The 24,893-nt window shown below is 44.0% G+C and overlaps 2 protein-coding genes across 6 annotated transcripts in view; one reads left to right on the top strand and one right to left on the bottom strand.

Annotated features, from left to right (window-relative positions):
* thada (THADA armadillo repeat containing) overlaps positions 1-1,077 on the bottom strand; it is a 76,242-nt gene extending 75,165 nt beyond the window's left edge. For both annotated transcript variants that reach the window (XM_029521524.1, XM_029521525.1), the window contains exons 1-2: positions 1,054-1,077; positions 85-186 (exon numbers count right to left, since the gene is read on the bottom strand). The gene's annotated coding sequence lies outside the window, so the exon portion shown is untranslated. The remainder of the gene's footprint in view (positions 1-84; positions 187-1,053) is intronic.
* Positions 1,078-1,156: 79 nt separating this feature from the next.
* On the top strand, positions 1,157-24,472 carry plekhh2 (pleckstrin homology domain containing, family H (with MyTH4 domain) member 2). 4 transcript variants are annotated; one of them, XM_029520838.1, is made up of 30 exons: positions 1,157-1,299; positions 3,099-3,234; positions 10,397-10,459; positions 10,537-10,686; positions 11,121-11,204; positions 11,332-11,413; positions 11,504-11,689; positions 11,783-12,624; positions 13,024-13,099; positions 13,170-13,264; positions 13,862-14,021; positions 14,102-14,238; positions 14,491-14,604; positions 14,828-14,914; positions 15,066-15,224; positions 15,649-15,729; positions 16,242-16,421; positions 16,831-16,939; positions 17,317-17,429; positions 17,529-17,708; positions 18,257-18,354; positions 18,583-18,760; positions 19,604-19,759; positions 19,829-19,926; positions 20,174-20,315; positions 20,486-20,622; positions 21,676-21,805; positions 22,128-22,214; positions 22,447-22,587; positions 22,817-24,472. In XM_029520838.1, exons 2-30 carry the CDS (start codon positions 3,112-3,114, stop codon positions 23,045-23,047), a joined length of 4,419 nt encoding a protein of 1,472 aa, XP_029376698.1. In that variant the 5' UTR covers positions 1,157-1,299; positions 3,099-3,111; the 3' UTR covers positions 23,048-24,472. The 4 variants fall into 4 exon arrangements, with proteins under 4 accessions (XP_029376698.1, XP_029376696.1, XP_029376695.1 ...); XM_029520836.1 differs by having other exon boundaries at positions 11,768-12,624; XM_029520835.1 differs by having other exon boundaries at positions 11,504-12,624.
* Positions 24,473-24,893: the final 421 nt, after the last annotated feature.

Below are 24,893 nucleotides of genomic sequence, written 5' to 3'. Positions count from 1 at the left end.
CCGGAAAAATACGACAGACAAACTCCCAGAAAAAGAGTCCAAACGCTCATTAAAGATGCGAAATGAAACACAAAAGCCACACACCTCAGTTACACATGTGGGTCCCTCACAGAACTGCGGCTTCTGCTAAGAACTCCGACGGACGTCAAGCCGGCCATTTTCAAACCTCCACTTCCTGTACGAGTTCTTTTCAGAATAAAATTATATTCACATGCAGATATATTATTAAATTAAAAAGATATAAATCTGTTACAATCTCTTAAAATGTCCACAATTATAAATATATACAACATGATATATAGCTAATATATATTGTTTAACATGCAAAACGTTAACATCAGACATTTAATTGACAAACACATGTATCCACATATATCAGAAGGCTTTAGGAAGGATATATTTTTAACAATATATCTCCAATGTAAGCTTAATACATTAAGACTTAATCATACTGGACTACGCTTTATATAATGTATATGTCAATATGTTAAACTATTCCAATTTCAAATTGGATTCTTTTTACATTTACATATATGTATTTAGTTTATATGAATGTACCTATATATATATATATATATATATATAGATAGGTATATATATATATATATATATATATATATATATATATATATATATATATATATATATATATATATATTAAACCATGTAATTTTACCAAAATATTAATTTAATCAGTCAAGTGAATGAAGAATATGAATGAATGAGCAGTCACATTGATGGAAATGTTAATATATATTTTCTTAATTCATTCGTGATTGAAATTCATGATAATAATAAAAAAAAATTAACTGTAGTGATTGAGCACATATTTATGGATTTGCGTCTAAAACTTTCAGCGTTTCCTGTTTGAGTTCCCGGAAACTTGACACAGCCTGGGCCTGCATATGTCAAACGTCACTTCCGGTGAATAATTGGGCTCCGCCCCCAGAAGCTGAGCTGTCCATAAAATAGCGCTCCGGATTTTTATTGGTGGAGCCAAAACGTCAATCAATCTCAGAGCTGAACGTTTCCCAAGCGAAGGGACACACCCACCGGATCTGTGATTGGAGGCTTTTTTTTTTTTTGAGGAGCCACGCCCCTCCTTCCTCACATCCAGCCCGTTTCCAAACTTTCGGCTGAGAGCTGAAATGAAAATCTTTAGGAAAGAGAGCAATTCCCAGCTTTCACCCCTGAATCAGAGCTTCCTCCTGAGGGATAAATAAGAAGAAGAATCACACAGACGCTGCAGTCGACATGGCCTGAAGTCGCTCATCAAAGCTCACAACAACATTTTGAAGGGTAGGTCGAGAAAGTTTGATGAAAATATGTTTGTTTGTTTTTTTATCAAATACAAAACGACGGAGAGTGTCTGTTTAAAAACGATGCTTTTAATTCCCACTAAGCTCTTTTACACAAAACCTTTTGAGATGGAAAATTTTTCTGAATGACAATCAAGTTTTCTAGACAAATACATTTTAATTTGTCTTTCTGTATCTGGTGTCTTGTTTTAGAATTGTTCCATCATGTCTATTAAAAAACAGTTTTGTTGATAGAACAAATCTCAAATTATTTTTGTGATATCACAGGAAGCTTAAATCTATGACCTATGATGTGATACAGTCACTATTGAGCTTCAGAGGGGCTTGCTGTTGAATTGAGTGAAATAATTTCCATGACTGTATGAAACAGAAATTCCTCCAGCTTTGCTGTGAATTAAAACAGGAAAAGGTTTAAAATTCAAAAAGAAAGCTCTCCCACCAGGTGAAATGTTAATCCTCACACATGGAAATTTAAAGATCTGCTTGTTAAGAAATTCCTTTTTTTTTTTTTTTTTTTTTAAGACATATCAGCTGAACTTTTAATGGACTTGGCTCCCACTCAGTTTTTCCTCACAGTTCATTAATGAGAAGTGGCTTACCTTAACGCACGCTGTAAACTTTAAATGCATTAACAGCAGGTGATTTATGTCTTTAATAGCTCACAGCAGCACCACACCAGACCGGATCGTGCATCATATTCTGCTTCACTGCCTCTTCACTGCACACTCACACTGACTTTACTCAACAGGAAGTGACTGAGAGAAAGGACAGACAAAGAAACGCTGGCTGGGTTTAGCCATCAAACTGCCTTTTGGTGTTTCCCACCAACGCCATCGTTTCTGTCACCACTGTGGAATGACGCTCGGAGTAAAGGGAAAAGATCAGCACCCTCCATTATACAGATCTGATGAACGAAAAAGAAATGTGATTTAATTCTCAAAGGCTCCACTTAACTCTTAAACTATAGAAAAATAAAAATACATTGAATAAAAAAACAAAAACAAAGGCCCTAAATATTATTACTGTTAATAACAAAAAGGTTCTTAATATCAGATATTATCTCTATTATTACATCAGAACTTCCTTAAATATGCCATATTAAAGTACTGGCCTTTGTTTGTTTACATAGTTTATTTTTATTTTTTTTTATTTTTTTTGGGAGGGGTTGCTGTCGTCAGAAGAACCAGAAATAAACCTGTGGAAGCCAGTTTATGGTCTTCCTTCACACATGTTTGCAGTCTCTTTGCAAAGAGGCCAGCCTGGTAATGAGAGGTTATTACTTATGAGAGCCTCCTCCTCCTCCTCCTTCATCAGAGATCCTCATCTCTCTCTCTCTCGCTCCCTCTTGCTCACTCTTCCTCTCTGTATTTACTGGCTGTTTTTCCTTGGAAAATGTGATACAAGTCCGACCCCGGTGGGCGTCGAGGTGTTTTGGAGCGACTGTGGTGTTTTCCTGTTTTGGCCGAGTCCAGTCATACGCCCACACTGGAATATTTCAGGTGACGGCCGGTGACGACACACCTATACAACAACAAAACCTCACCATATGTGTGTGCCCAGTCACTGTTTTTTAATTTTTTATTGTATGTAAATATGTAAATATATCTATATTTACACTGCGGAGGTGACTCGATCCCCAACTCCATCTGATTCTGATCTCTGATCCCTCAGGACAAGGAAATGAAAAATGAATTTTCCCACAGGAAGTCTTGCTTTATTGTTATGTACATATATTCACCCTTTCCCCTCTTGCTGTGTGTGTGTCTGTGTGTGTCACAGAGGGTCAGCAAGCATGGCGGATGGGGAGGAGGCCATGAGCCAGGAGGACTGGAAGAAGAAGTGTATGGTCCTGGAGGCTCTGCTCATGAAGTTCAGAGTGCAGATAATCAAGATTCGAGAACTCACCGCTGACAAAGTTGGTACAAGTAAACTTTCTTCATGACAAAATGAACTTTATTAATGGTACAAGTGCACCTCCCCGAGAAGAGGATGGAAAGTTGTCAGTTATATGGTGCCAGAGCTTTGCGGTAGTGGAGCTCCTGTTCAGGTGGGGAGTCTCTGCTGCAGGTATTTTACTGTGTGGATACAGAGCGGGAGTTCTTCAGGTTCCCGACTTGTATTTACTTCCTCACATCTTACGAAATGGATCTTATTTCATTTACGTGACTCAGTCCAACGACATTTTTAGGAGACAAATCAGCCATGACGTTCATCATGTTAGCTGACAGTTTTAAACAGAAGAGGCCTGAAGACTTCTGCTGCTCGTTAAAAAAAGCAAGATTTAAATTATGATTATCAGAAGTAGCAGGAGCATCATATTATAATGAACGATAAGTAAAGTAAAATCTGTAACTGCGTAAAACGGCAGGTAAATTAAGTTTCTGCAGATGTACTGGACAAATATTTGCCGTCATGGTGTCCATGAAGGAAAATTGGTGTTTTGGTATAAAAAAGAAAAAGTAGATAAAGTTGTAAAAGTGTTTTCATGATGGCTGGATGATGAAACCGTAATGATGCAGTACTGAACACATCATCAGGTGCGAGAGAACCAGCCGTTAAACGTAGACTGAGCAGACACAAGGATTCAAAATGTGAAAAGGATGTCAAATTTTTCAACAAGCACAGGGACGTCCACGTCCAGGCATGGAGACGTGGTGTGCGTGGTAGCTTCGGAGCGACCCGTCAGCTCCCAGCTGGCCCAAACTGCTCAGTGGCCTAGATCTGAAGCTGCTCTCCAGGGATGCTGATTAGAGCTCTAATGTAAACAGCAGTCTGACCACAGGGCTCCGCCACGCACTGCATGATGGGATTGACCCAGCTCCAGTCAATTACAGACTCAAAGTAAGCTCAGCTGGACAGCAAAACAAACTCCTGGAGAGACTTGGAAGAAAGATTCGGTGGGTTTTTACGGCCCACATAACACATGTGAAAGTCTCTGAGGGATATTTTGGGCCTCATCCATCCTCAGTGACAGGTTGAATTTAACTTCCAAGGCTTTTTTCCACTCAGAATCATAAAAAGACCATTAAACATGGAACTTTACTACAAATGTAATGATATATAATTTGCCCCAACTTCACCAGTCTGCTCCAGTAGTTTGTTTAATCCCAGTGTCAGGTTAGTTTAAAAAGGCTTTGTTAAAGTCGGGTCATCACCTCGTAGCCTTTAGCCTGATTAAACAGCTTTTCTCAGTGGTAGATACAGGAGAGTTCAGCCAGAGTTCAGGTTCATTAAAACCACTGTTGACAAAGTATGGCATTACAGTCATTATGTGTTAATATTGTTATTTTTCATTTATGGTCAGAAGAATTCACCGAAGGAATTCGATGAAAAAAGCTTTTGGTTCAATCAATAATACAACAAAAAAACCATCAGTGAACTCAAAGGTGTTGCTTTGACAACCACTACAGTTATCATCCTTATTATTATTATTATTATTATTATTATTATTATTATTATTATTATCATGCTGGAAATTATTGAACATGATCATATGGTCATATCAGATTTCCAGTCCTGCAGTAACTGGACTACAGCTGTATTTGATTTATCTACTCGGTGTTAAAACTCATCCTGTCAGAAATTTAGGGAAATTATCGGCCAGATCAGATTTTGAGACATGTTGTGTTTCCATTTCAGGCTGATTTGGTGTCTGTCTGGGTTGTGTGTCCGATGACAGAATGAACATTATTTTCCTCTGCTGGTTGTACCGTGACCCCCCCCACCTTGTGATCACTGACCTCCTGATGCCGTGAGGTCACCGTGTCAACAGTCAGACCCCTGCTGATGTTTTCCTTTTTCTCTGCTGCGCCTCCCACAGCCGGAGCTTGTTGTTGTTTTAAAGCTGTGCGGGGGCGCACATGTATCACAATCAAAATCCCCCTGATGGGGGGCCAGGGGAGGTCGGCGGCACAGGTTGGTGGCTGTTGAGGCCTCGGACGCTGAATGTCCAGAACGTTGGGTGTCTATTTATTGATATAGCTGTGTAATATTTACAATGGGGGTGAATGGAAAGCTCAAATTGATTGAAAGAGTCTGATGAAATTAGAGTTATAATTACTTTGAAAGAAACAGAAATAATGTTTTTCAGTAGCCATTAGAAATATTTACAATTCATTTTAACAGCAAATTGGGTATTTATTGAATTTTTAAACCAGATCATTTGAATTAAAAGAATTATTTCATACCAAATTCAGATTCTGTACTATAACTACGTTTTTGACTGAATTAATCATTTGTTGGACTGTGCTTGTAGTGACAACATCATTTTAAAAACGTTAGATGTTGAATCTCTCTGATCCAGTTGAGTTGCAAGAATTCAGGTAAACTTGGCTGAAATCCTTGAAAAGCTGTGTGACGGAGGAAGAGACGGGAGGAGAGAAAAAAAATAGAAGCCTTGTGTAAAGACTGAGCTGCCCAAGGGAGGAAATACCCGGTTTAGTAAATTGTGCGTGTGTGTATGTGTGTTTCACAGGAAGTGAGTTTGCAGTCTGAAGGATTTGCTCGGTCAGTTATTCTGTATGTGCTTCATATGTACATACGCAGGGCCAGTTGAAATGGCGTAGAAACTATGAAAGTGATGGTGTGTGTGGGTGCAGCTATTTGGGAGGGGACGTTAGTTTTGGCCAGCGGGGCCTCCAGCTGTAACAGAAGGCTACACATCTCTCAGGGGAGACAAAGAGCCCGTGTGTGTGTGTGTGTGTGTGTGTGTACTTTCTGATTCTGTCGGCCTCTTTTTAGTGGACTCACTGACGTATTGCGTTCTTTCTGTCTGCCTGTGATTCTCTATGAGAACGTGAAACAGTTTGAATCTGATCCAAATGAGAACCGAAAAAGATTCAAACTGTTGTTTTTCATCCCTCCATCCCTCCATCCCTCCATTCCTCCCTCCATCCATCCATCATCCATCCCTCCATCCATCCATCCATCCATCCATTCCTCCCTCCATCCATCCATCATCCATCCCTCCATCCATCCATCCATCCATCCATCCATTCCTCCCTCCCTCCATCCCTTCATCCATCCATCCATCATCCATCCATCCATCCATCCATCCATCCATCCATCCATCCATTCCTCCCTCCCTCCATCCCTTCATCCATCCATCCATCATCCATCCCTCCATCCATCCATCCATCCATCCATTCCTCCCTCCATCCATCCATCATCCATCCATCCATCATCCATCCATCCATCCATCCATCCATCCTGCCATCCATCCCTCCATTCCTCCATCCATTCCTCCATCCATCCATCCATCCATCGATCCCTCCATCCATCCATCCATCCATCCATCCATCTCTCCACTATCTGTGGGCTGATTCTCGTCAGGTATCAGGGAGACTGGACTCGATCCACCCTCGACAGGTCCCGGGTCTTTCACAGGGCCGACATAAAGTCACCTAAAGATCTGGAGCTGGAGGGAGCCCACACAGAGAGAACAGGAAACCTCAGACCTGGGGTTCAAACTCCGAGCATCCTGGGTGGCAATGTGCAAACCACTGCCCCACAGTGCCGCCGCCCTTCCTTTATCATCACCTGTAATTAATACTAATACAAATGGGGAATAAATATCATTTGGAGTGGCATGGTCTGGTTTGGACTCGGAGAGGAGGACTCTGACGGACCCTCACTCAGTTTGAAACCAAACATCATCTCGAGGGATGGGTGGGGCTTCGTGGGGCGTCAGATCAGACAGATTCAAAAATGAGTGCCTCACCTGAACGTTGTTATCCAAACATGCACCCTAAACTGTGTTCTTCACAAACATCTGCTTCATCGTCTCCGTATTTTCGTGTGTGTGGAGCCACGTTTTGGTCTGTTTATCCCCAGTTAAACATGCCTGACAATCACAAAATCAAGGCAGGACTTTCCGGGCACCGGTGTGGGAATAACACCCAACTGCAGCTGTATTCAATTCATCTATTTGGCGTTGAAACTGTATAATTGTAGGTGAACACTTCGGGTCAAGGGGCCTACAGAAAGAGGCTTTGTGAGCTGGCTCTCTGGCAGCGGATGGAGCGATGGGGGAGGGATGGATGGAGTTCAGGGGGAGGTTGGCCACAGAGCGCCAGTTGTGGAATTCCAGGAATGGGAGTTGAGCTGGAGTCCGGATCTGAAGAGGGAACGGACTGGAGAGGTGATGGAGCGCTGCTGCTGAGGGAGAGGAGACGGGTCGCACGTGCGTCCTAACTGAGCTGCACAGGATGTGACACAGACCGTCACACCTGACTCATCCTATATGTGATGCACACACAGGAGGTTATCCTCGTCATCAGACATCATGGATGTGCGTTTAAGGCTTTTTATGCGTTGTTATGTCTGCTGTGTGTGTGTCTCTCATCTCCAGAATCGGCCTACAGAACAGGCCCTGTAATTAACAAGCTGCTCTCTGCCACATGCTATATCTGTTGTTGAGAGAGCCACATGTGGTTTGTGGTCCAACACAGCAGAGGATCTATATCGAGGAGAGATCGAGAGAGAGGCTGTTTGCTTGTTTGTGCGATACGCAATATATTTATCTGTTTTAATTGGTTCAGAACTGAAATTAATGGGAGGTTGTTTTTTGTTTTGTTTTTTTTTTTTTTTTTTACATGTATCTGAGCTGTAACCTCAGTGCACTTTTTATCAGCAGGAAAAGGATAATCTTCAAAACCAGATGTGAGAATGCTCAGATTCGTCTGACACGATAAATCAAATGATCCAAACTGGCATCCCAAGCAGCGGCGGCTGCATGGAGGCGTCACTGTGCTCGCACTTTAGTCCAGAGAGAGCTGTACAGTGGAAACACTGAGTGTCTCTTGCAGGGTGTGGCTGCTTTTGGACTGAGCTGGGTCCATTTCTGCCGGTCTCTGCAAGTTACCAGACGCAGGGGAAAACTGGAGCGCAGCCATGCCAGGCTCCAACAGCTGCACCAAACCAAAAACAGATACGCTTCTCTTGCTCTTCACAGGCACTTGTGCTCAGTTTGGACAAGAAGCAGAGTGGTAATTTGTTGTTTTCTATACTCGGTGTAACACAACTGCTCTGAACACAGGAACCTCATAGTGCTCATGACGTAGTGTGTTGTAAGTCATTTTCCACTTCTAAAACATTGTCGTCCAACTACTAGGAAAAACAAGCTGCTGTTCATGCTGAATCTGGGTGGAGGGAGGGAATCAACCAATAAATGAAAAGCAATGGATTTGTTTTCCTCAAAAAGAAGAATCAGAAAATGTTAAAAGTACAAAAGTCTCAATATCTTTGTGTCTCTCCGTTTCTCACTGAAGTTTCAGTGTGTGCTGTCACACCCATAAAACACTGACTGAAAGATACCAAATTTAAAGAATGACTTGTTCTGGAACTGTTTGATCCATCCATCCATTTCCATCTTATTCATGCATTCAGATTACTTACTTACTTACTTAGTTTTACTTAGATTAATTAGGACAGTTTTTAAGTGCATTGCAACAGAATATCAAATTAAAACAATGGAGAATACGACGATGAACTTAGACACTAGAAACTAAACAGTAGATGATAAAATATGTACATGAAACAACTAAGAAGAGTAAAATATGGGAGATACTTTTGAAGCCAAGTTCAATAAACAGGTTTCCAGCTGACATTTAAAAATATTTGCAGAGCCTGAATCTCTTAGAACTCTTGGCAGAGTTTTTCAAAGTTTTGGAGCATCATTTTGAAAAGAAAGCCTGCGCTGCATTTTTTTTTCTATGTAGAAAAACTGTGCTCTTAATTTATTAATAATTTTAGACTGGACTAAAAAAGCTAAATTTGATGATTATCGCTCAGCCTTGTTGGACGTGGACTTTACATTGCTGTCATTCTTATGTTTATATTATAACATTAATGTGAGGCTGCGCTTGATGCAGATATTAAACCTGTCCTTGTACGGCTTTTCTGAAATAAATTGTATTTATTCCTGCTGCTGCAAATCAATGATAGTTTGCTATTCTGGTTGGAAAAGTCTCTTTCTTCCTTTCTATTCCTTCCCGTTTTATTTTGAGCCTTTCCTATTCTGAGCTACATCCGATCCTCTGGTGTGTCAGCCAGCTTCTCCACAGGGACTGTTAAAAGTTTCCTTTAATTGAGTGTCATTTGTGCTGTAGAAAACTATTCTGACCGCGGTGGTTGTAGAAGTGCTTCACAGAGAATTTCATACATATTTTTCTCCACGAAGCCGCCGAGGTTTAAAAGAAGACACTGGTTTCTCCGCTGCTTCCGCCGCGTTGAGCTGAGGAATTTCAGAGGAATGTTGCTCATAAAGTCATCTCTCTCCTCCATTCCCACAGGCCTTTTTTTTTTTTAATCCTTGTGTGTGCGTGTGTGCGTGCACCAGCGTGACCTTTTGGTGTTGCTGCAGTCTTGACACGCTCCCACCAGCTTCCTCGTGCCGTGCTCTGATCTTTGTGCACAAAGAGCTGGTTGTACCTTTTATACATGTGACACCTCATCAGGTGTAAAGTAAAACCGTGTAGAGTTTAGTACAGACGTGGTCAACAAAAAACGGTTATCCTCAGTGGTAGTGCACCATATTGAAGTTGCTGCTGTTTTATAGCACAAGGACCTGAAAGTAGTTTGTTTAATTTTGAACACAAAAATAACCTCAGCATATTTATCTCAACCAATCTGAGTCTGTAAATTCGCAAATCTGCCACTTTTGAGGAGAAGGATTTTATGGCACCCAAACAGACAAATGCCTAAACTCTAAATGTAGACAAATACCCCAATTCTGATCGTAATCCTTCGTAAAAAATGAAGAATGCCAAGGAGCAGCTGGTTTTCAGCATATCACTGTTATCTCGACTGCAGCTCTCATTACGTCTTTTGCGTGCAGCTCCTTCTTTGTCTTTATTTGGTGCTGTTGTTTTTGGTCGGGATCAGTGTGTTTGATATTCCACCTCCACGTGTGTACGAACACGGTGGTCAGAAGCACTAGAGGGAATAAAAGTGTGTTGTGAGTGGAGTGTGTAATTAGTGTGTGTCGTTAAGTAACAAAAATAGTACAACATTTGGAGGATAAAATAGAAATGAATGAGAAAAGAGGTCAAATTGAAATGAAATTCTTCCCCTTGTAGATTCAACAGCTGGAGACGCAGGTGGTCGACTCAGAGAAACGGGCCTTCAGTGCTCAGCAGCAGGTAAGAGTCCAATCAAATGTTTTCTCTGGTTGGAGGAGCATGTGTCGCATGTTTGAATGCTTGGCTTCTGATTTAAGGTGCAGTGGATGGAGGAGAAGCTGAAGGCGGCAGATGGTCACGCCGGAGACTCAGAGGTGCGTTTGTTTCAGCGGTGCCAGGAGCTGCAGGCCGCGGTGCAGGAGAAGGAGGAAGTCATCGCACAGCTGGAGCAGCAGCTGGAGGAGCAGGTAAGACACAAACACAAAAGAAGTTAGGAGGAGCTCTGGGTTATTGATCTCTGTGCACCTGCAATCACTTTAGATCCAACCTCAACAGACAGTTGGCCTGATCTTTATTTATTATAATCCTGTAAGATTCAAGCGAAGTTAACTTCTTTTCTGAGATCATAATAATAAGAAGAAGAAAACTGTAGAGCACTTTTCATTACAACCAGCATCTAAGTACTTTGTATGAGTCAACTCTAAAACATCCAAACAAATCAAAGCTACGTTAAATTAAAAAGATCGGCAGAGATCAAAGAACATCACTCAGTAAATACACAATATGTGTTTTCAGCCTTGTTTTGAGGGTCGGATTGCAAAAAGAGGTCGCACTGCACTGTGATTTCTGCCACACATGGCTCGTATCTTTACGTCCAATCCTCCCTGTCCTCTTTCACCAGAAGCAGATCAGAATCCAAGATGCCAAAACTGTGGAGGAGAAAGCAGCTAAGATCAAAGAGTGGGTGCTGCTGAAGCTGTCAGAGGTAAACACTTAATGTTACTAGATAGAAGAGAGGCAAGATGGCGGCTGAGTGGCGGGTTAGTCCAGATAATCAAGATGATATTAAGCACACCGTAAAAGGTTTTTCTGAACTTGTGTCTATTCTTCAGTTCGAGGTCGAGAATGCAGCGTTACGAGAAACCAAAAAGCAACAAGAGACTCAGATCCTGGAGCTTCAGAAACAAGTTCAAGGTGAGAGCATGCTGAAGTCTCCATAACGAAGACAGAAGTGAACGCCGTAGATGTTCATACTGCAGTTCAGACGGCTGTTTTTGTTTTCAGCCTTCGAGGAGAAGTGTGGCGGCGGCCGAGGAGTCCTTTGCAGACCAGGCGAGGCCCAGCGGCTCAGCAGCCTGACGTTTGGCTGTTTCCAGGTGAGAGGGAAGAATCCGCAGGTCCTCACCGGACCGGCTCCCTCCCAGAGGATCCTGAGCACCCAAGGAGAGGCCGAGGGCAGAGACCAGACCGGTGAGTCGATCCGGAAACAGCTTCAGAGGAATCTTTTTACTGTTGAGTTCCAGATGTGTATTATTTTTACTTCGGCAGCGACCTCTTCCTCAGAGAAAAACAGTGAAGTCCACCACCCAGACCAAACTGGACTAGAGGATGGCAGTGCATCTGAAGGGCTGGGTGATGATCCCTGTGGCGTCTCCTCCAGCGCTGCCTCAGGAGGAGGAGGCGGTGGAGCGAGTGGTCTGGAGTTTAGCCGACCGGGCAGTGAAACCTACCTGACTGCTTCAGACGACAGCAGCTCTCTGTTTGACGACGACATGCAGCGAGCGGAGCGGCCAGGCTTCGGCCTACTGGGGTCATCAGACGCGACCCTGGGGGGGTCTAAGGAAGGAGAGGAGGGGGTGCACAGGGCTGAGCAGGAGGACTGCACCTCTGAGGAGCTCAACAAACGATTTCAGTCTCAAAGACTCGACTCGTCGTCCTCCTCCAGTGAACCCAACACTCCCAGCCCCATCCTCACGCCGGCTCTCACACCTAAACGGCCCAACCCTCCCCAGGATCCCCGGGACAACCCCGCCTCACCCAAACAGCCGCGCCTGAGGACCCCAGCTGGGTTCGGCCTGACGAATGCGGCTCTGGCCAAGAAGCATCTGAGTCAGCCGCCAACCAGCACAGAGGCTGCGCACGGACAGACGCGCAACGCCCTCAGCATGCTGCGCCCCTTCCAGCCGCAGGAAACCGACCTCGACCGGGAGCGGGAGGTTGGCATGGAGACGGGCAGGGACACGCCTCCTCAAGGCCTTCCCACCTCACAAGCTACTACAACCACCACGCCTTCCTCTCATAACTCACATGACCCCGGAGAAATGAGCCAAGAGGGGCCAGACTGTGACGTCTCAGCTCCTGGCAGCAAACCTCCGACTCCCCCTCTGCACAGGCTGCCGTCCTGGGTAAGATCCAATCCAGGGTGTTTCTTATGATGCTGTTGGACATGGAAACTGCAGAGGAAATATATGAGGAAGAGTCAGGAAGTAAAGGTACAGGGCTGAAACTAGATCAGAACAATATACTCCACTGTGCAGTCCAGATTTTAGTCTTTTCAATGGATTTGTTGGCAGAAAAAACTATTTAATACAAGTATTAAATTTATCCTCAAAAACATGGAAGGCTCTGAAACTGAAGTCCCATAAAGTTTAGTTTGTTTTTTGTTTTTTGTTTTTTTTTTTGGTGAAAACTATCTCAGCACCATGTTTTTCATTCCAAATCTATTGGCAGCTGTGAAAAAGTCATTTTGTCATTGTTAGAAATGGAGTTTTTCTTAAATACCAGACTGACTGTTTTCGCTGCAGGAGAGTCGTATCTATGCTGTGGCTAAATCAGGAATCCGCCTGTCTGAGACGTCCTGCACCGACCCTGCCAGCAAAGGTACGACAATAAAGCTACAGTCAACACACACACATTTACCCAGCTAACTGACTTGTGGTCTGTGCTGCAGATCGATCCCTCCAGTCCTCCTATCCCGCCTTTGTGATGTACACGTCCCTCATCTATAAGAACATGACGACTCCAGTTTACACCACTCTGAAGGGGGTACGTTTCTTTGGACTGTACTGACTGTATAGCTCAGATTTATGAATCAGAGAATCATAGATGATGAAAAGAGCATTTAATACCCTTTTATAGTCTGTAAACTATCAAATGAGATATTTATGTGAGCTGCAGAGGAAAAAAAAACCTGTTTTTGGTCTGTAATGTTTAAACCACTGTTTGCATCAGGTGAGTAATATTTCTAATATTTATCGTCCTGCTTCAGCTCCCAGAAAGGAGGCAGGAAGCAAAGCTCCACAAGCATAATTGCCCCAAACTTTGGTTTGTTGACCCCCAAAGACACAGGAGATCGCGCTTTGGTCCTGAAGAGCGCAGGATTTTCTGACCAGCAGCTAAAACAGTGCAGTAATTTACTGTCAGCTTTAATGAACTGAGCTGCCCCACTTCTTTAACATCATGCATGAATGAAACATTAGTATGAGTTGAGTTTAGATAACACTGACATTATCTTCTCATTATTTGACAAATCGTTTTTGGAGGGAAGCCCATCGTTAGAGACCTGTCAGATTCTGACAGCGTCTCGTCTTTTTGTGCATTCAGTAGTTCACCATCTCTGACTTTGAGTGCTCCGTTTTGCAGAAAGCCACTCTGCTGAGCAGCAGTCCGTTCTCAGACGAGTCGTCCAGCTCTGAGGAGTCGTCCAGCTCAGGAGAGGAGGACGGCTCCCTCTGCGGCTCCCACGCCTCAACGGGCTCCCGCAAGGACAGCAGCCCCGGCAGCCCGCGGTCCCTCAAGAGAGGTACGACACCTCCCCCCACACCGAGCTTCATCAGGAGTTTTTATTTCTAACACACCAGACCACTCTCTCGTCTGCTCTAGCGGTGTCGATGTCTTCGATGACATCAGAGAGCGACTATGCCATCCCTCCCGATGCCTACTCCACTGACACCGAGTGCTCCGAGCCGGAGCAGAAACTTCCCAAGACCTGCTCCTCGGCCAGCGACAACGGCAAGAGTGTGAGTCCGTCTGTGTTTTGGGAACACGTGCGCAGTTACTGGCATTGTCATGCAGTTTTTATTGTTTTGAGGTGAAAACTGATCTGGAGAAGCTGTGTGAGCAGCGACCTTCATGTTAATATATTAAAGCTCAACGTGGAGTGAAGATCTCGCCGTGAAAACTCTGAAATAGTTCAAATAAATCCACGAATGAGGTTTTTAATAAACAACTAAATCTGCTACACAAAACTGAACAATGTGGTTGTTTTACAGGAGCCGATGGAGAAGTCGGGCTACCTGCTCAAAATGGTTAAGACCTGGAAGAAAACCTGGAAGAGACGCTGGTTTGTCCTCAAAGACGGAGAGCTGCTCTACTACAAGTCACCTGTGGGTTTCACTCAGTTGTTGTTTTATCACAAAACTTTTTTTTTTTTCTGTGCTCCTGTTAACAGTTTATGAATAAAATCAAATTTTTATGCCCCTTCAGTACGTTTTTATATATAAAATGATGTTTATTTACCATCAAATCTGACATTGATACTGATTGATATTCATCATTTCAGTGATGGATAGATGATTAGATCTGCCGCCTCTGATTGTTCCCCCACAGAGCAACGTGATCAGGAAGCCTCAGGGTCAGATCGAGGTCAACGCCACCAGCAGCATCGCCCGTGGAGAAGGAAAACAAGTTCTCCAGGTATTAACCTCAGCTTTTTAAATAAAAACAGCGTGTCCAACGAGACAGCTCCGATCTCAATGATCTCCTCAGAAACAGAGACACACAATGACACAATAGAATTTTTTCACACGTTGATATTGACGACTTCTCGGCCTGTTCTTGTGTGCAGATAGTGACGGGGAAGCGGGTGTACTACCTGAAGGCCGACTCTCCCAACCTGCTGGACGAGTGGCTGAGGGTGCTGCTGAGCGTCCTGAGGGTGAAAGCTGCCAGTCCGCTCTTCACCCAGCCGGACATCCGCCCCGGCATGAAGGGACTGCTCGTAAAGGTTGGACGGCCCAGTTCTCTGTAAACACAACCACCAGCCTAATATTGTTGAGGCCTTCAGGGACGTCTGGACTCGTCTGAGGGTTAGCTGTGGTATCTGGACCAAGATGTTAGCCAGACATGCTTTAAGTCCCAGTCCTGAAGTGGATCCGACTTGTTGGTGCACAACGTCCACCAACGAGTCGCGTTTCCATGAAGGCTGAACTTGGGCTGTCGATCCTGTCCTGCAGCGCTGAAGATGCTCTGACCTCTGACCTCTGACCTCACAGTTGCACAGCCTGATGTATATCAGGGTTAGGGCTGGTGTCCAGAAATCACTCCCCCTGTCACTGGTCGTAATGCTATGGCTGCGCTCTCTTCCTTCACCTTGCAGATTTCCTTCTGTATCATCACTGCAGTTTTTGACGTGTACTTGCTCCTCGCAGGTGAAGCACGGCTACTCGAAGCGGGTTTGGTGCGCTCTGATCGGCAAAACGCTGTACTACTTCAGGAGCCAGGAGGACAAGGTGCGACTCTAAATCTTCAGGATTTACAGGCGTACAGAGAAAACTGTAATTATTCGTCTTTTTGGCTGTTCAGGGACTTGGCTGAGATTCTCAAATTAAATATATGTTTGACAAAACGATTGGAGGATTTCTGCAGGGCAAACAAAACAAAAATGATCAGGATTAATGATAACACAATACAAACAGGGCAAATACCAATTCATGAAGCCAGTGTGTCAGCAAAAGCTGGTGTGATCTTTCGTAGTTTGATGCAGAGCTGTCTGTAAGTAACCATCAAACTGTTGAGCTGCTCTTTAGAGCGAATTCACAACTGAATTATTATTTTCACCAACTCTCAAAATCCTCTAAAATACATCTAGGGTCATTTTTATTAAGATTTTAATTCCCCGCCACAGGTCATTCTTCAAATGTGATTTCTGTTTTTAAATGTAAATTCTTTTGGAAATGGCTGAAAAGAAAAAGTCACAGTATTCACGTGAGCTCATGTTTCTTTGTTTTATTTGTGTTTGCAGTTCCCACTGGGTCAGATTAAGCTGTGGGAGGCCAAGGTGGAGGAGGTGGACAGGTCCCGGGACTCAGATGATGAGCTGAGGACGTGTGGGCGGGGCTTAGAGGCGGCGCCTTTCACCATCACTGTCCAACCACAGGAGCAAGGACCAACCTACCTGCTGATCGAGTCGCGCCATGAAAAGGTCAGAGGTCAACGTCATCAGCGCAGCAGTGCTGAATAATAACAGAATGTTCAAACAAAAAGCACATAACAGCAAAAAATCCAATATTACAAACATCACAGTTACATTTATATATTGAACATCTCCTCAACTCACATCATGTAAGTTTTTTTTATTATCGGTGACTTTGCACAACAAAATGACTAAAAATTCTAAAAATTATATTTTTAGAGATATAGATAAAACATAGAACATGAGAAATATGAGAGTGTGTGTTTGTGAAATAACACACGTGACACATGAAATAAGTTAAGACTGTACACACGTCGAGCCTGTATTGTGTTCCTGCAGGAACAAAACAAATGTTCATTTCTGTTTCGCTGTAAGTCGATTGTGAAGTCTAATTAAATGTGCGACTGTCGCTGTGCAGGACTCGTGGCTCTACCATCTGTCTGTGGCAGCAGGAAGCACGGTGGGCAAAGTCGGCACCGAGTTCGAACAACTGGTGGGAAAACTTTTCCAGCTGGACGGAGATCCGAGTGAGTCCAATCCGTTTTCTGTTCTGTTGTTACCTCACTAAAGAGGACAGGAGTAAAATCATCACAGCCTGTTCTATAAAACCAAAGTGCTTTTAAATTCGCTCAGTTAAACAACATGCTCCTTCACGGGTGAGTTGCCTGAAGACAAAAATCCCATCAGCACAAACAGAGCCGGACATAAATTCACCAGGAAGCTTGATCGTGTTTTTCCGCCATTTAGGCAACAAAGATGCAAAAAAAAAAAAAAAAAAAAAATTGAGACAATAAATGTTTCTGTTTTTTTGTTTGTTTGTTTTTTTCATTTCATCTTTTTCTGCATCCAGCTTGTCTTTCCCTGTGTGTGCAGCTCTTTATACATGTGTGTCTCTGTCCCTCAGACTCTAAGATCTGGAGACATCCCACGCTGTGTTTCAGTAAAGAGGCTCTGTCCTCCCCCCTCACCACGCTGCCCTCACAGGCCCTGCAGACAGAAGCTGTCAAACTCTTCAAGGTGCACGCTAACAGGCAGACGCAGATATATTTAATATTCCAAAGATGGAACCCTCCTCAGTTTCCTGCGCTCTGTCTCTAAAGTGTCGTCTCTCCTCAGACCTGCCAGCTTTTCATCAACGTGGCCATCGATGCTCCGGCCATCGACTACCACGTCTCGCTGGCCCAGAGCGCCCTGCAGGTCTGCCTGGCCCACCCGGAGCTTCAGAACGAGTTCTTCTGCCAGCTCATCAAACAGACCCGCAGGAGGCAGCCCCACGGACAACCAGGACCGCTGCAGGTTGGGACTCTCACCACATGATGGCAGCTCGGGCTCGTGTTTTGTTTGTGTGTCGGGCAAGCTCGCTGCAATCTGACGTTTCTTTCTTTCTTTTTTTTTTTTAAAAGCCTTTTGTTTGATGTGTCCGGTTATAAATGATACTTAAAACTTTGGAGAGGCTTCTCTTTTATCAGCGCGAACAGAAAACAGACTAAGCCTTTAACTCTACACCAGAAACTCTTTGTCCTTCTCTGTGTGGTCACGTGATCGTTTGTCACTAATAAGCAGACGCTTCAGCACATGCTGTCCTGAAGGAACATCATATGATTACATTGCAGGATTATAAAGACGGCAAGATGAGTCACAATCCAAGTGACAGACGAGTCACGAGACTCTGTGACTTTGTGATACTTTGTGATACTGTACATGAATGAAATCAATCAAAACTAATCACAGCTGTCGGACTTGATCAGGTGTTTTATGGAAAAATATTATGCAGTTCTTATCAGTTCGTCTGTGTGCCACATGTGGGAGAGTTTGTAAAGGTTGTGTTGTTTGTCATTTTTCAGGGCTGGCAGTTTCTGGCCTTGTGCGTTGGACTGTTTCTGCCTCAGCATCCTTTCCTCTGGCTGCTTCAGGTGCACCTCAAAAGACACGGAGACTCCAGGTGACGAAACACTGTCATGAAAAATATCTGCTAGAAAAACTTTTGTTTCTGAACAAAATGTTGGTAAAGTCACTCCACTTTGTCTCGACGGGCCATTTTAAGAGTTTAAAGTATATTTTGGTTCAAGATAAATGAAATATTCACACAGTGATCACTGACTTGATTTATTTCAAAATGCTGCTCACGTGCCACTGCCGCGCCGTTTGGTTGTGTTCCCGTTGCACTCAGGACCGAGGTGGGTAAATATGCCATCTACTGCCAGCGGTCCATGGAGCGGACGCAGCAGAAGGGGGAGAGGCAGGCCCGGCCGTCCCGTATGGAGATCCTCTCCATCCTGCTGAGGAACCCCTACCATCACTCGCTGCCGTTCAGCGTCCCCGTTCACTTCCTCAACAACACCTACCAGGTAACGATAATGCGCCACACAGCAGACGAGTGAATCTTGAATCTTTCTGACTTTCACACAATGCTCAGTCGCCCCGCAGTGGGTGTTTGTTTTTTGTCACCTCCTGCTTCTCTCTCTGCGCACAGCGTGTTTGGAGGAGGAGGCACCTTCCTCATATCAGCTGTGACCACTTGGGCTCTTATCTGACAACAGTGTGTCTTTGTCTAATACTTGTTGACCTGATTTCAGCCCTCGTCTACATGCGGACGTCTCTCAAAGCAGAGCAATCAAGTTCAATACTTGAATTTGAATGTGTGATGTATTTCGGAGGGTTATATAAATGTATGTAGTAATGGACTGAGATTTAAACTTTGTATGAGACAACTTACTTGTGATTGGCAGAGACAGTTAAAGAAGAACCAGCGAAACAGGCTCTTCATTAGCTTCACTAAACACAGAGAGACATGTATCACATAGTGATCCATCTTCCATTTTTTTACAATGCAATAATAACTGTGATTCTTTATAGCAGCAAATCCAATTAAAACAATAAAATCAGAAAGAAGAAAGAAGATCAAAACAGAGGAGGAGAAGAAATAGAAAGAAAACATCAAAACAATCGAACATTAGAAAAGTCGGTCTTAAGCATTTGATTTAAATGTAAAACAAGATATTCTAAGAATTAAATAAACAAGTTTGATCAAAAGAAGGATGTTCCAGATTTCTTCCTGATTCCTCGATTCTTTGCATTATGAATATTTCCTAAGTGATCCTGTACCTGCTCTCATGATTGTTTTTCTGAGCTGTCTTATACACGTTTCATTCTGTAACGTGTTTCCTCTGCATTAAATTCCCCTTCCTCAGGTGGTGAGCTTCGATGCGTCGACCACGGTGGATGAGTTTCAGTGTCGGCTGAATCAGGACACCGGCATAAGGAAAACTGGGCTCTCTGGTTTCAGCTTGTACACCGACGATCCTACTGGACGGGAGCTGGAGCACTGTCTGCAAGGAGGCATCAAGGTGCTGCTTTAATGCCTCGGTGAACCGCTTTGTGCAGGTCAGATGTGTTAACGCTTTCTTCGTTCACAGATCTGTGACATTATCGCCAAATGGGAGCAGGCCTGTAAGGAGCAGCACACGGGCAAGTCGGAGAACACCAGGACTGTTCGCCTCACCTACAAGAACAGGTGGAGAAATATATCACATTAATCATATCAACTAAATATGTTGTTTCTGTTTATTATCTAATAAAGCCAGAAATAAAAAAAAATTAAACTTCAGTCAGGATCCAAAACACAGATGGAATAGACAGGAAGGGGACAAATTCATGTGACACTAACGGAGGCGGGACATCCGATCACGACAGGAAGAGAAATAAACACTTTATCACTAATAGAAGTTCTCTCCCTGTTTCTCCTTGCCTGTCTCCCCCAGGCTGTACTTCTCCCTCCAGGGGAGGGGGGAGTCGGAGAGGGAGAGGCTGCTGTTGGCATATCAGACCAACGAGTCCATCATAGCCGGACACTTTCCTGTCAACAAGGAGCTGGCTCTGGAAATGGCCGCCCTGCTGGCCCAGGTCCGGAAAATGTTCTTTACGTATTTCCGTCTGTGTAAATGAAGCTTAATGTTGTGTTTTAATGCACAAAGCTGCAGGTTTTGTGCATCAATGCAACTGAAACTCTGAGGGGGGTTTAATTTCAACGATTTGAACACTGAAAAAGTATTTCGTGTGCCGGTTGTGTTCAGGTGGAGTACGGGGATTTTGAGCGTCCGTTCTCTGCTCCCGGATCGGCCCAGACCAAGTCTAACCAAACCCTGAAACAGGTTCTGGAGAGATTTTACCCCAAACATTATCGCAGAACCACATCGGAGGAGCAGCTCAGGTACCAGAACTCACTGAAACCGGACTATGAGTCAGTCCTACGTTGACATGCGTTCACATGTGACGCTCTAAAGGGAAATCCGGCGTTAGGCCGGAGCTGTGTCAACAATCCTCTGTACTCATTCATCAACGGCCCAAAGGTTTTCCCTCAGGTGGGGCTTTAATGAAGGCGCTGAAGAGCTGTTGTCTATCTTTTTTTTTTGTCGGATCATTACTGGAAGTTACACCCTTAATTTAACCCCTTAATTTCCTATCATCGTTGTCAGAAAACCATAAGTGCCGTCATCTTATGTACCATTCGAACCAGTCGAGCCAGTCAAGTTAGATCTATGTGGATTTGTTTATATCTATTCAATTAGTACAAAAGATGCAAAAGAAGTAATTATAGATAAGAAATTAAGTTTAAGTTTAACAATCAGCTATCAAACCATAGAAAATGAACAGGCAGTCCAAGAATTTTTCATCCCTCATTCCCAGATGGTGAAAAAATTCCCAGAATCCCATCGGAGCAGGAAAGTCCCTCTGCAGGAAACTCTGAAAAACTGCCTCCCAAAAACCACAACATGCCTCACTGAAGAAATTTCATTTCTTTTTTATTGTCTGTCATGCACATGTTTGGCAGATGTAGCTCTCAGTACTTAAACCAAGGCCTCCTACTCCACTGTAGGCGTTTTTGGACGTCTCTCATTGTGAGTTTCTTTGGATAAAATATCAAACATGATGAAATGCCAAAAGTTTGAGCCTGGTAGGTGGTGACAGTGCTAACCACTGAACCACGGGGGCGCCCCCACAACATCCAAAGCAAGAAAAGGAAGATTGTTGTGTTCATTGTGAAACTGATAGGAATCCGATGGGAAAGGGAGAAGTGGAGTTTCACAATCAAATCATGTCTCAGTAAAAAAACTAAAAATAATGTATCAGCTGACGAAAGACGTGAAAATCAGTCAGTAAATCAGTAGAAAGCTGCCCCGAACTATGACTTCTTCTGACCCGAGTATATCGCTGCATAATAAGCTCATAATTTAATGGTGTCTCCTGCTCCTACCCCCTCCAGGCAGCTGCTGCAGCGTCTCTCCGCACGCTGGGCTTCGCTCAGAGGTCGAAGTTCATCCGAGTGCGTCAGGATCTACCTGACCGTTGCCAGGAAGTGGCCTTTCTTTGGAGCCAAACTGTTTGAAGCTGTGGTAAGAGTGTGTTTCAGTTTCATTCAGTTCAATAAATTCTGGTTTCGTCGTCTTATTTTCTTTAAAAACGTGATCGTTGAACAAACACAAACATATAAACTCAATGAAAGAAAAATGGAGTGGACTCCGTCAGTATCGGATAAAGTGATTCATGTCGACCAAAACTGACTGACTTGTTTCTGTCACTGGTAAAACGTGTGATGTCACAGTGGTGACTGTGGTGAGTCAACAAGCTGATTGTTGTTCTTATCAGATTAGTGATGTTGTAATAAACTGTTCTGCATCGTCCTTTTTTTTTTTTGCTTCCAATCTCTGGTTTTAGTCCGTGACTTCCTCCCCAGACCAGGACGTGCGTGTTTGGCTGGCGGTGCACGAGGATGGAATCAGCGTTCTTGAGCTCAACTCCATCGTAAGTCTCAGTACACGTTTTCCTTCTGAGCTCAGTCTCAGTCTCAACACAACATGATGCCCTCGTTTTTAAACGATGGTCCGATTTAGAGGAAAATCACAGCAGCTGACATGGAGAGACGTACACCTCGTCAATGAAACTCGCTTAAATGAGGTCATATAAGAAAATGTGTCGCTGAGGTTGGAACTGACTGTTCCTTCTTTTCTGTTTTATTCTGTGTGTGTGTGTTTAGAAACTTCTGGTGTCCCATCCCTACAAGAACCTGATGACATTTGGAGGCTGCAAACAGGACTTCATGCTGGTGGTGGGACAGAGCGGCGGAACCAAAGACAAGCCTACAGAGAAACACCTGTTTGCTATGGACACCTCCAAGGTTGGTGTCATTACCACCCACAGATTCACTCACTTCACAGGGAACTGAGCGAAGAGGCTTCATTTTTCTGCTTCATGTTTGATGATGTGACATTCTCGTCCTTATTGTACGTGCAGTGTGTGACGTAGAACCAACAAAGGTCTTGCAGCTTTAAGGCTCCTCAGCACTGGACTCTCTTTAAGGTCCAACTCTGACGGTCGGCCGTTTTTTTGTGTTGTTTCGTCATCAGATCCGGGAAATCACGCTCCTCATATCCAGCTACATCAACAGTGCTCACCAGCAGAAGGCTGCCGCCCACCATCTCTCTGCGCCGGCCCTGATGGTGGCCCAGCCCATCAGCCTGAAGAGCAAAGACCTCAGGAGCAAAGACCTCAGGAGCAAAGACCTCAGGAGCAAAGACCTCAGGAGCAAATCCCCGCCGGCGCTGAGGCGTCCCAGCAAGACCCCTACTCTGCTGTGACGACGCCTGCGAGAGATTCTCGCTCTGCTCAGCTGATGCTCACCTTTTGTTTTTATCTTTTTTTTTACCCCAGTTTGAATATACAGCTGCAGCCGGACTGGTCTCGACTGGGCCAGATTAATTTCTGGCCTGTGGAGCAGAGGTCGCCCATCGTCATACAGGATTATTGGGAGTTGATGTCCTACCGTTTGAAGCAGTTAACCTTCTCAGACGTTACTTTTCTCAGAGAACACATTATGAGGTTTGGGCTTAAACAGGAGCTTTAAGCTTTATCATGCGGTACAAGGGTGTTGAGGAACAAATGAGGAGCTTTGCTCGGCGGACTCCGGGGACAGTCATTGTCTCCCTGATGAGCGCGCTGCTTTTATGTTGTGACTCCAAAGAGGGAAACCGTCAGCGCACTGAGCACGTCTCATTAATCTGTGCGCTCTCCTGAAGATGCTGTTTGAAGTCAATATTTCTTCTTCAAAAAACAATGCAGGCATAAACAAAATAGAAGGCTTCACAGGAAAATAATTGAGAGGGTATTTTCTCCTTTCCTGTCGGGCACAGCGACTCTGTGGTGAGATATTATAATGAAGGATACTGAACAATATGATGAAAGCAGGAGGCAATAACAGGTAAGAGCAGAAAGTGGCTGCAGTGAGAACGGAAGCGCTTCGTGTTCCGGATATTTAGAATAGATGGAGTTAGTTGTTAGACTGAAATTCAAAAGAGGGAACCAGGTTGTGTGTTCTTGGTTACTGAGTAGCCGAAGACCGGTGAAACTTTAATCGAGCAACCTCGCTGTGACCAAAGTCAGAGCAATTTAGAAACATGAAGTTGGCATGCAGGAAAAAGAGGATATGAAAGAGGCTGAATGAATGAAGGGAATTACAGTTCTGTTTTTGTACCTGGTACCACAAACAGTATGAAGGTGTGAAGAGTTCCAGTTACTGGAAGAGAGAATTCATTTTTCCATGGTACTTCCCCCCTCTGTGTTTGTCCTGTTTAGGCTAACAATGGACCCGTGTTATATTTATTTGTCATATGAAATATATATCATATTTATATCATCTTTGGAATGAGTGATATAATTATTGTACAAGTCTGAAGCTTGAATAAACCCGACCACAGCAAAATGAGTGACCTCATTCATTCAGGTAATAAACCACCTCCTCCTGGGCTCTGGGGGGCTTATTGTAGAGACTCTGGGAGTCTTTTTCTGCCCCACTAAAATTCCTCCAGCTCCCTCATTGGTGCCGACGTTGCTGACATACTGATACCTGCAACAGGTGGCTGAGAGCGACGGACACACCTTCATTCCTGTAGTCTTTCAGGGAAGAGAGCGACGGTGACATGTGATACCTGACCTGCCTGAACTAGTTTCAGACATGCTTTTGTACCTGTGTTGCTATGGACACCGAGGGGGAGGGGTGGCAATGGGGGAAGAAAAACTGGGTGAGGCAAAATGGACCTCAGACACCAGAGAGAAATTTTATAATGTGCGTTCAATAAACAGTAAAGATTAAAGAGCGTTGAGAGATTTAAAATAAAAGTAAAGTGAATTGAGCTGGATTAACTGTAAGTCATGAACCTGGTTTTGTTTTTGTGACTAAAAGACATTGAAGACTGGAAACTGGGACTGGGAACTGTTTCCTTACATGCCGCCCTCAGGCGGTCCCAAAAACCACCAGTGATCGTGTTGGGACACAACACTGGGAGAATTCTTACCTCTACGGTTTCACCTGAATGTTCCCTCCTCACACTTTATTTTTTGATTTGTTTGTTTCATGGCTCCAGTTTAGACCCTTTCTGCAGCCCCGCCTTTGCTGGACTTTGACTTCTCTCTTTAATCTGTGAATAA

This window comes from Echeneis naucrates, chromosome 15 (genome assembly GCF_900963305.1).
Source record: "Echeneis naucrates chromosome 15, fEcheNa1.1, whole genome shotgun sequence".
Classification (NCBI taxonomy): Eukaryota; Metazoa; Chordata; class Actinopteri; order Carangiformes; family Echeneidae; genus Echeneis; species Echeneis naucrates.
Note: the sequence above shows the minus strand (reverse complement) of the source record. Positions and strands in the feature narration are given on the sequence as shown.

Bases quoted from the DNA above. Each gene is read 5' to 3' on its own strand.
- plekhh2 (XM_029520835.1), top strand. From the start codon at position 3,112: ATGGCGGATGGGGAGGAGGCCATGAGCCAGGAGGACTGGAAGAAGAAG. The intron at 17,430-17,528 runs GTGCACGCTAAC...GTCTCTCCTCAG, and splicing joins AAGCTGTCAAACTCTTCAAG to ACCTGCCAGCTTTTCATCAA. The intron at 22,588-22,816 runs GTTGGTGTCATT...TTTCGTCATCAG, and splicing joins TTGCTATGGACACCTCCAAG to ATCCGGGAAATCACGCTCCT.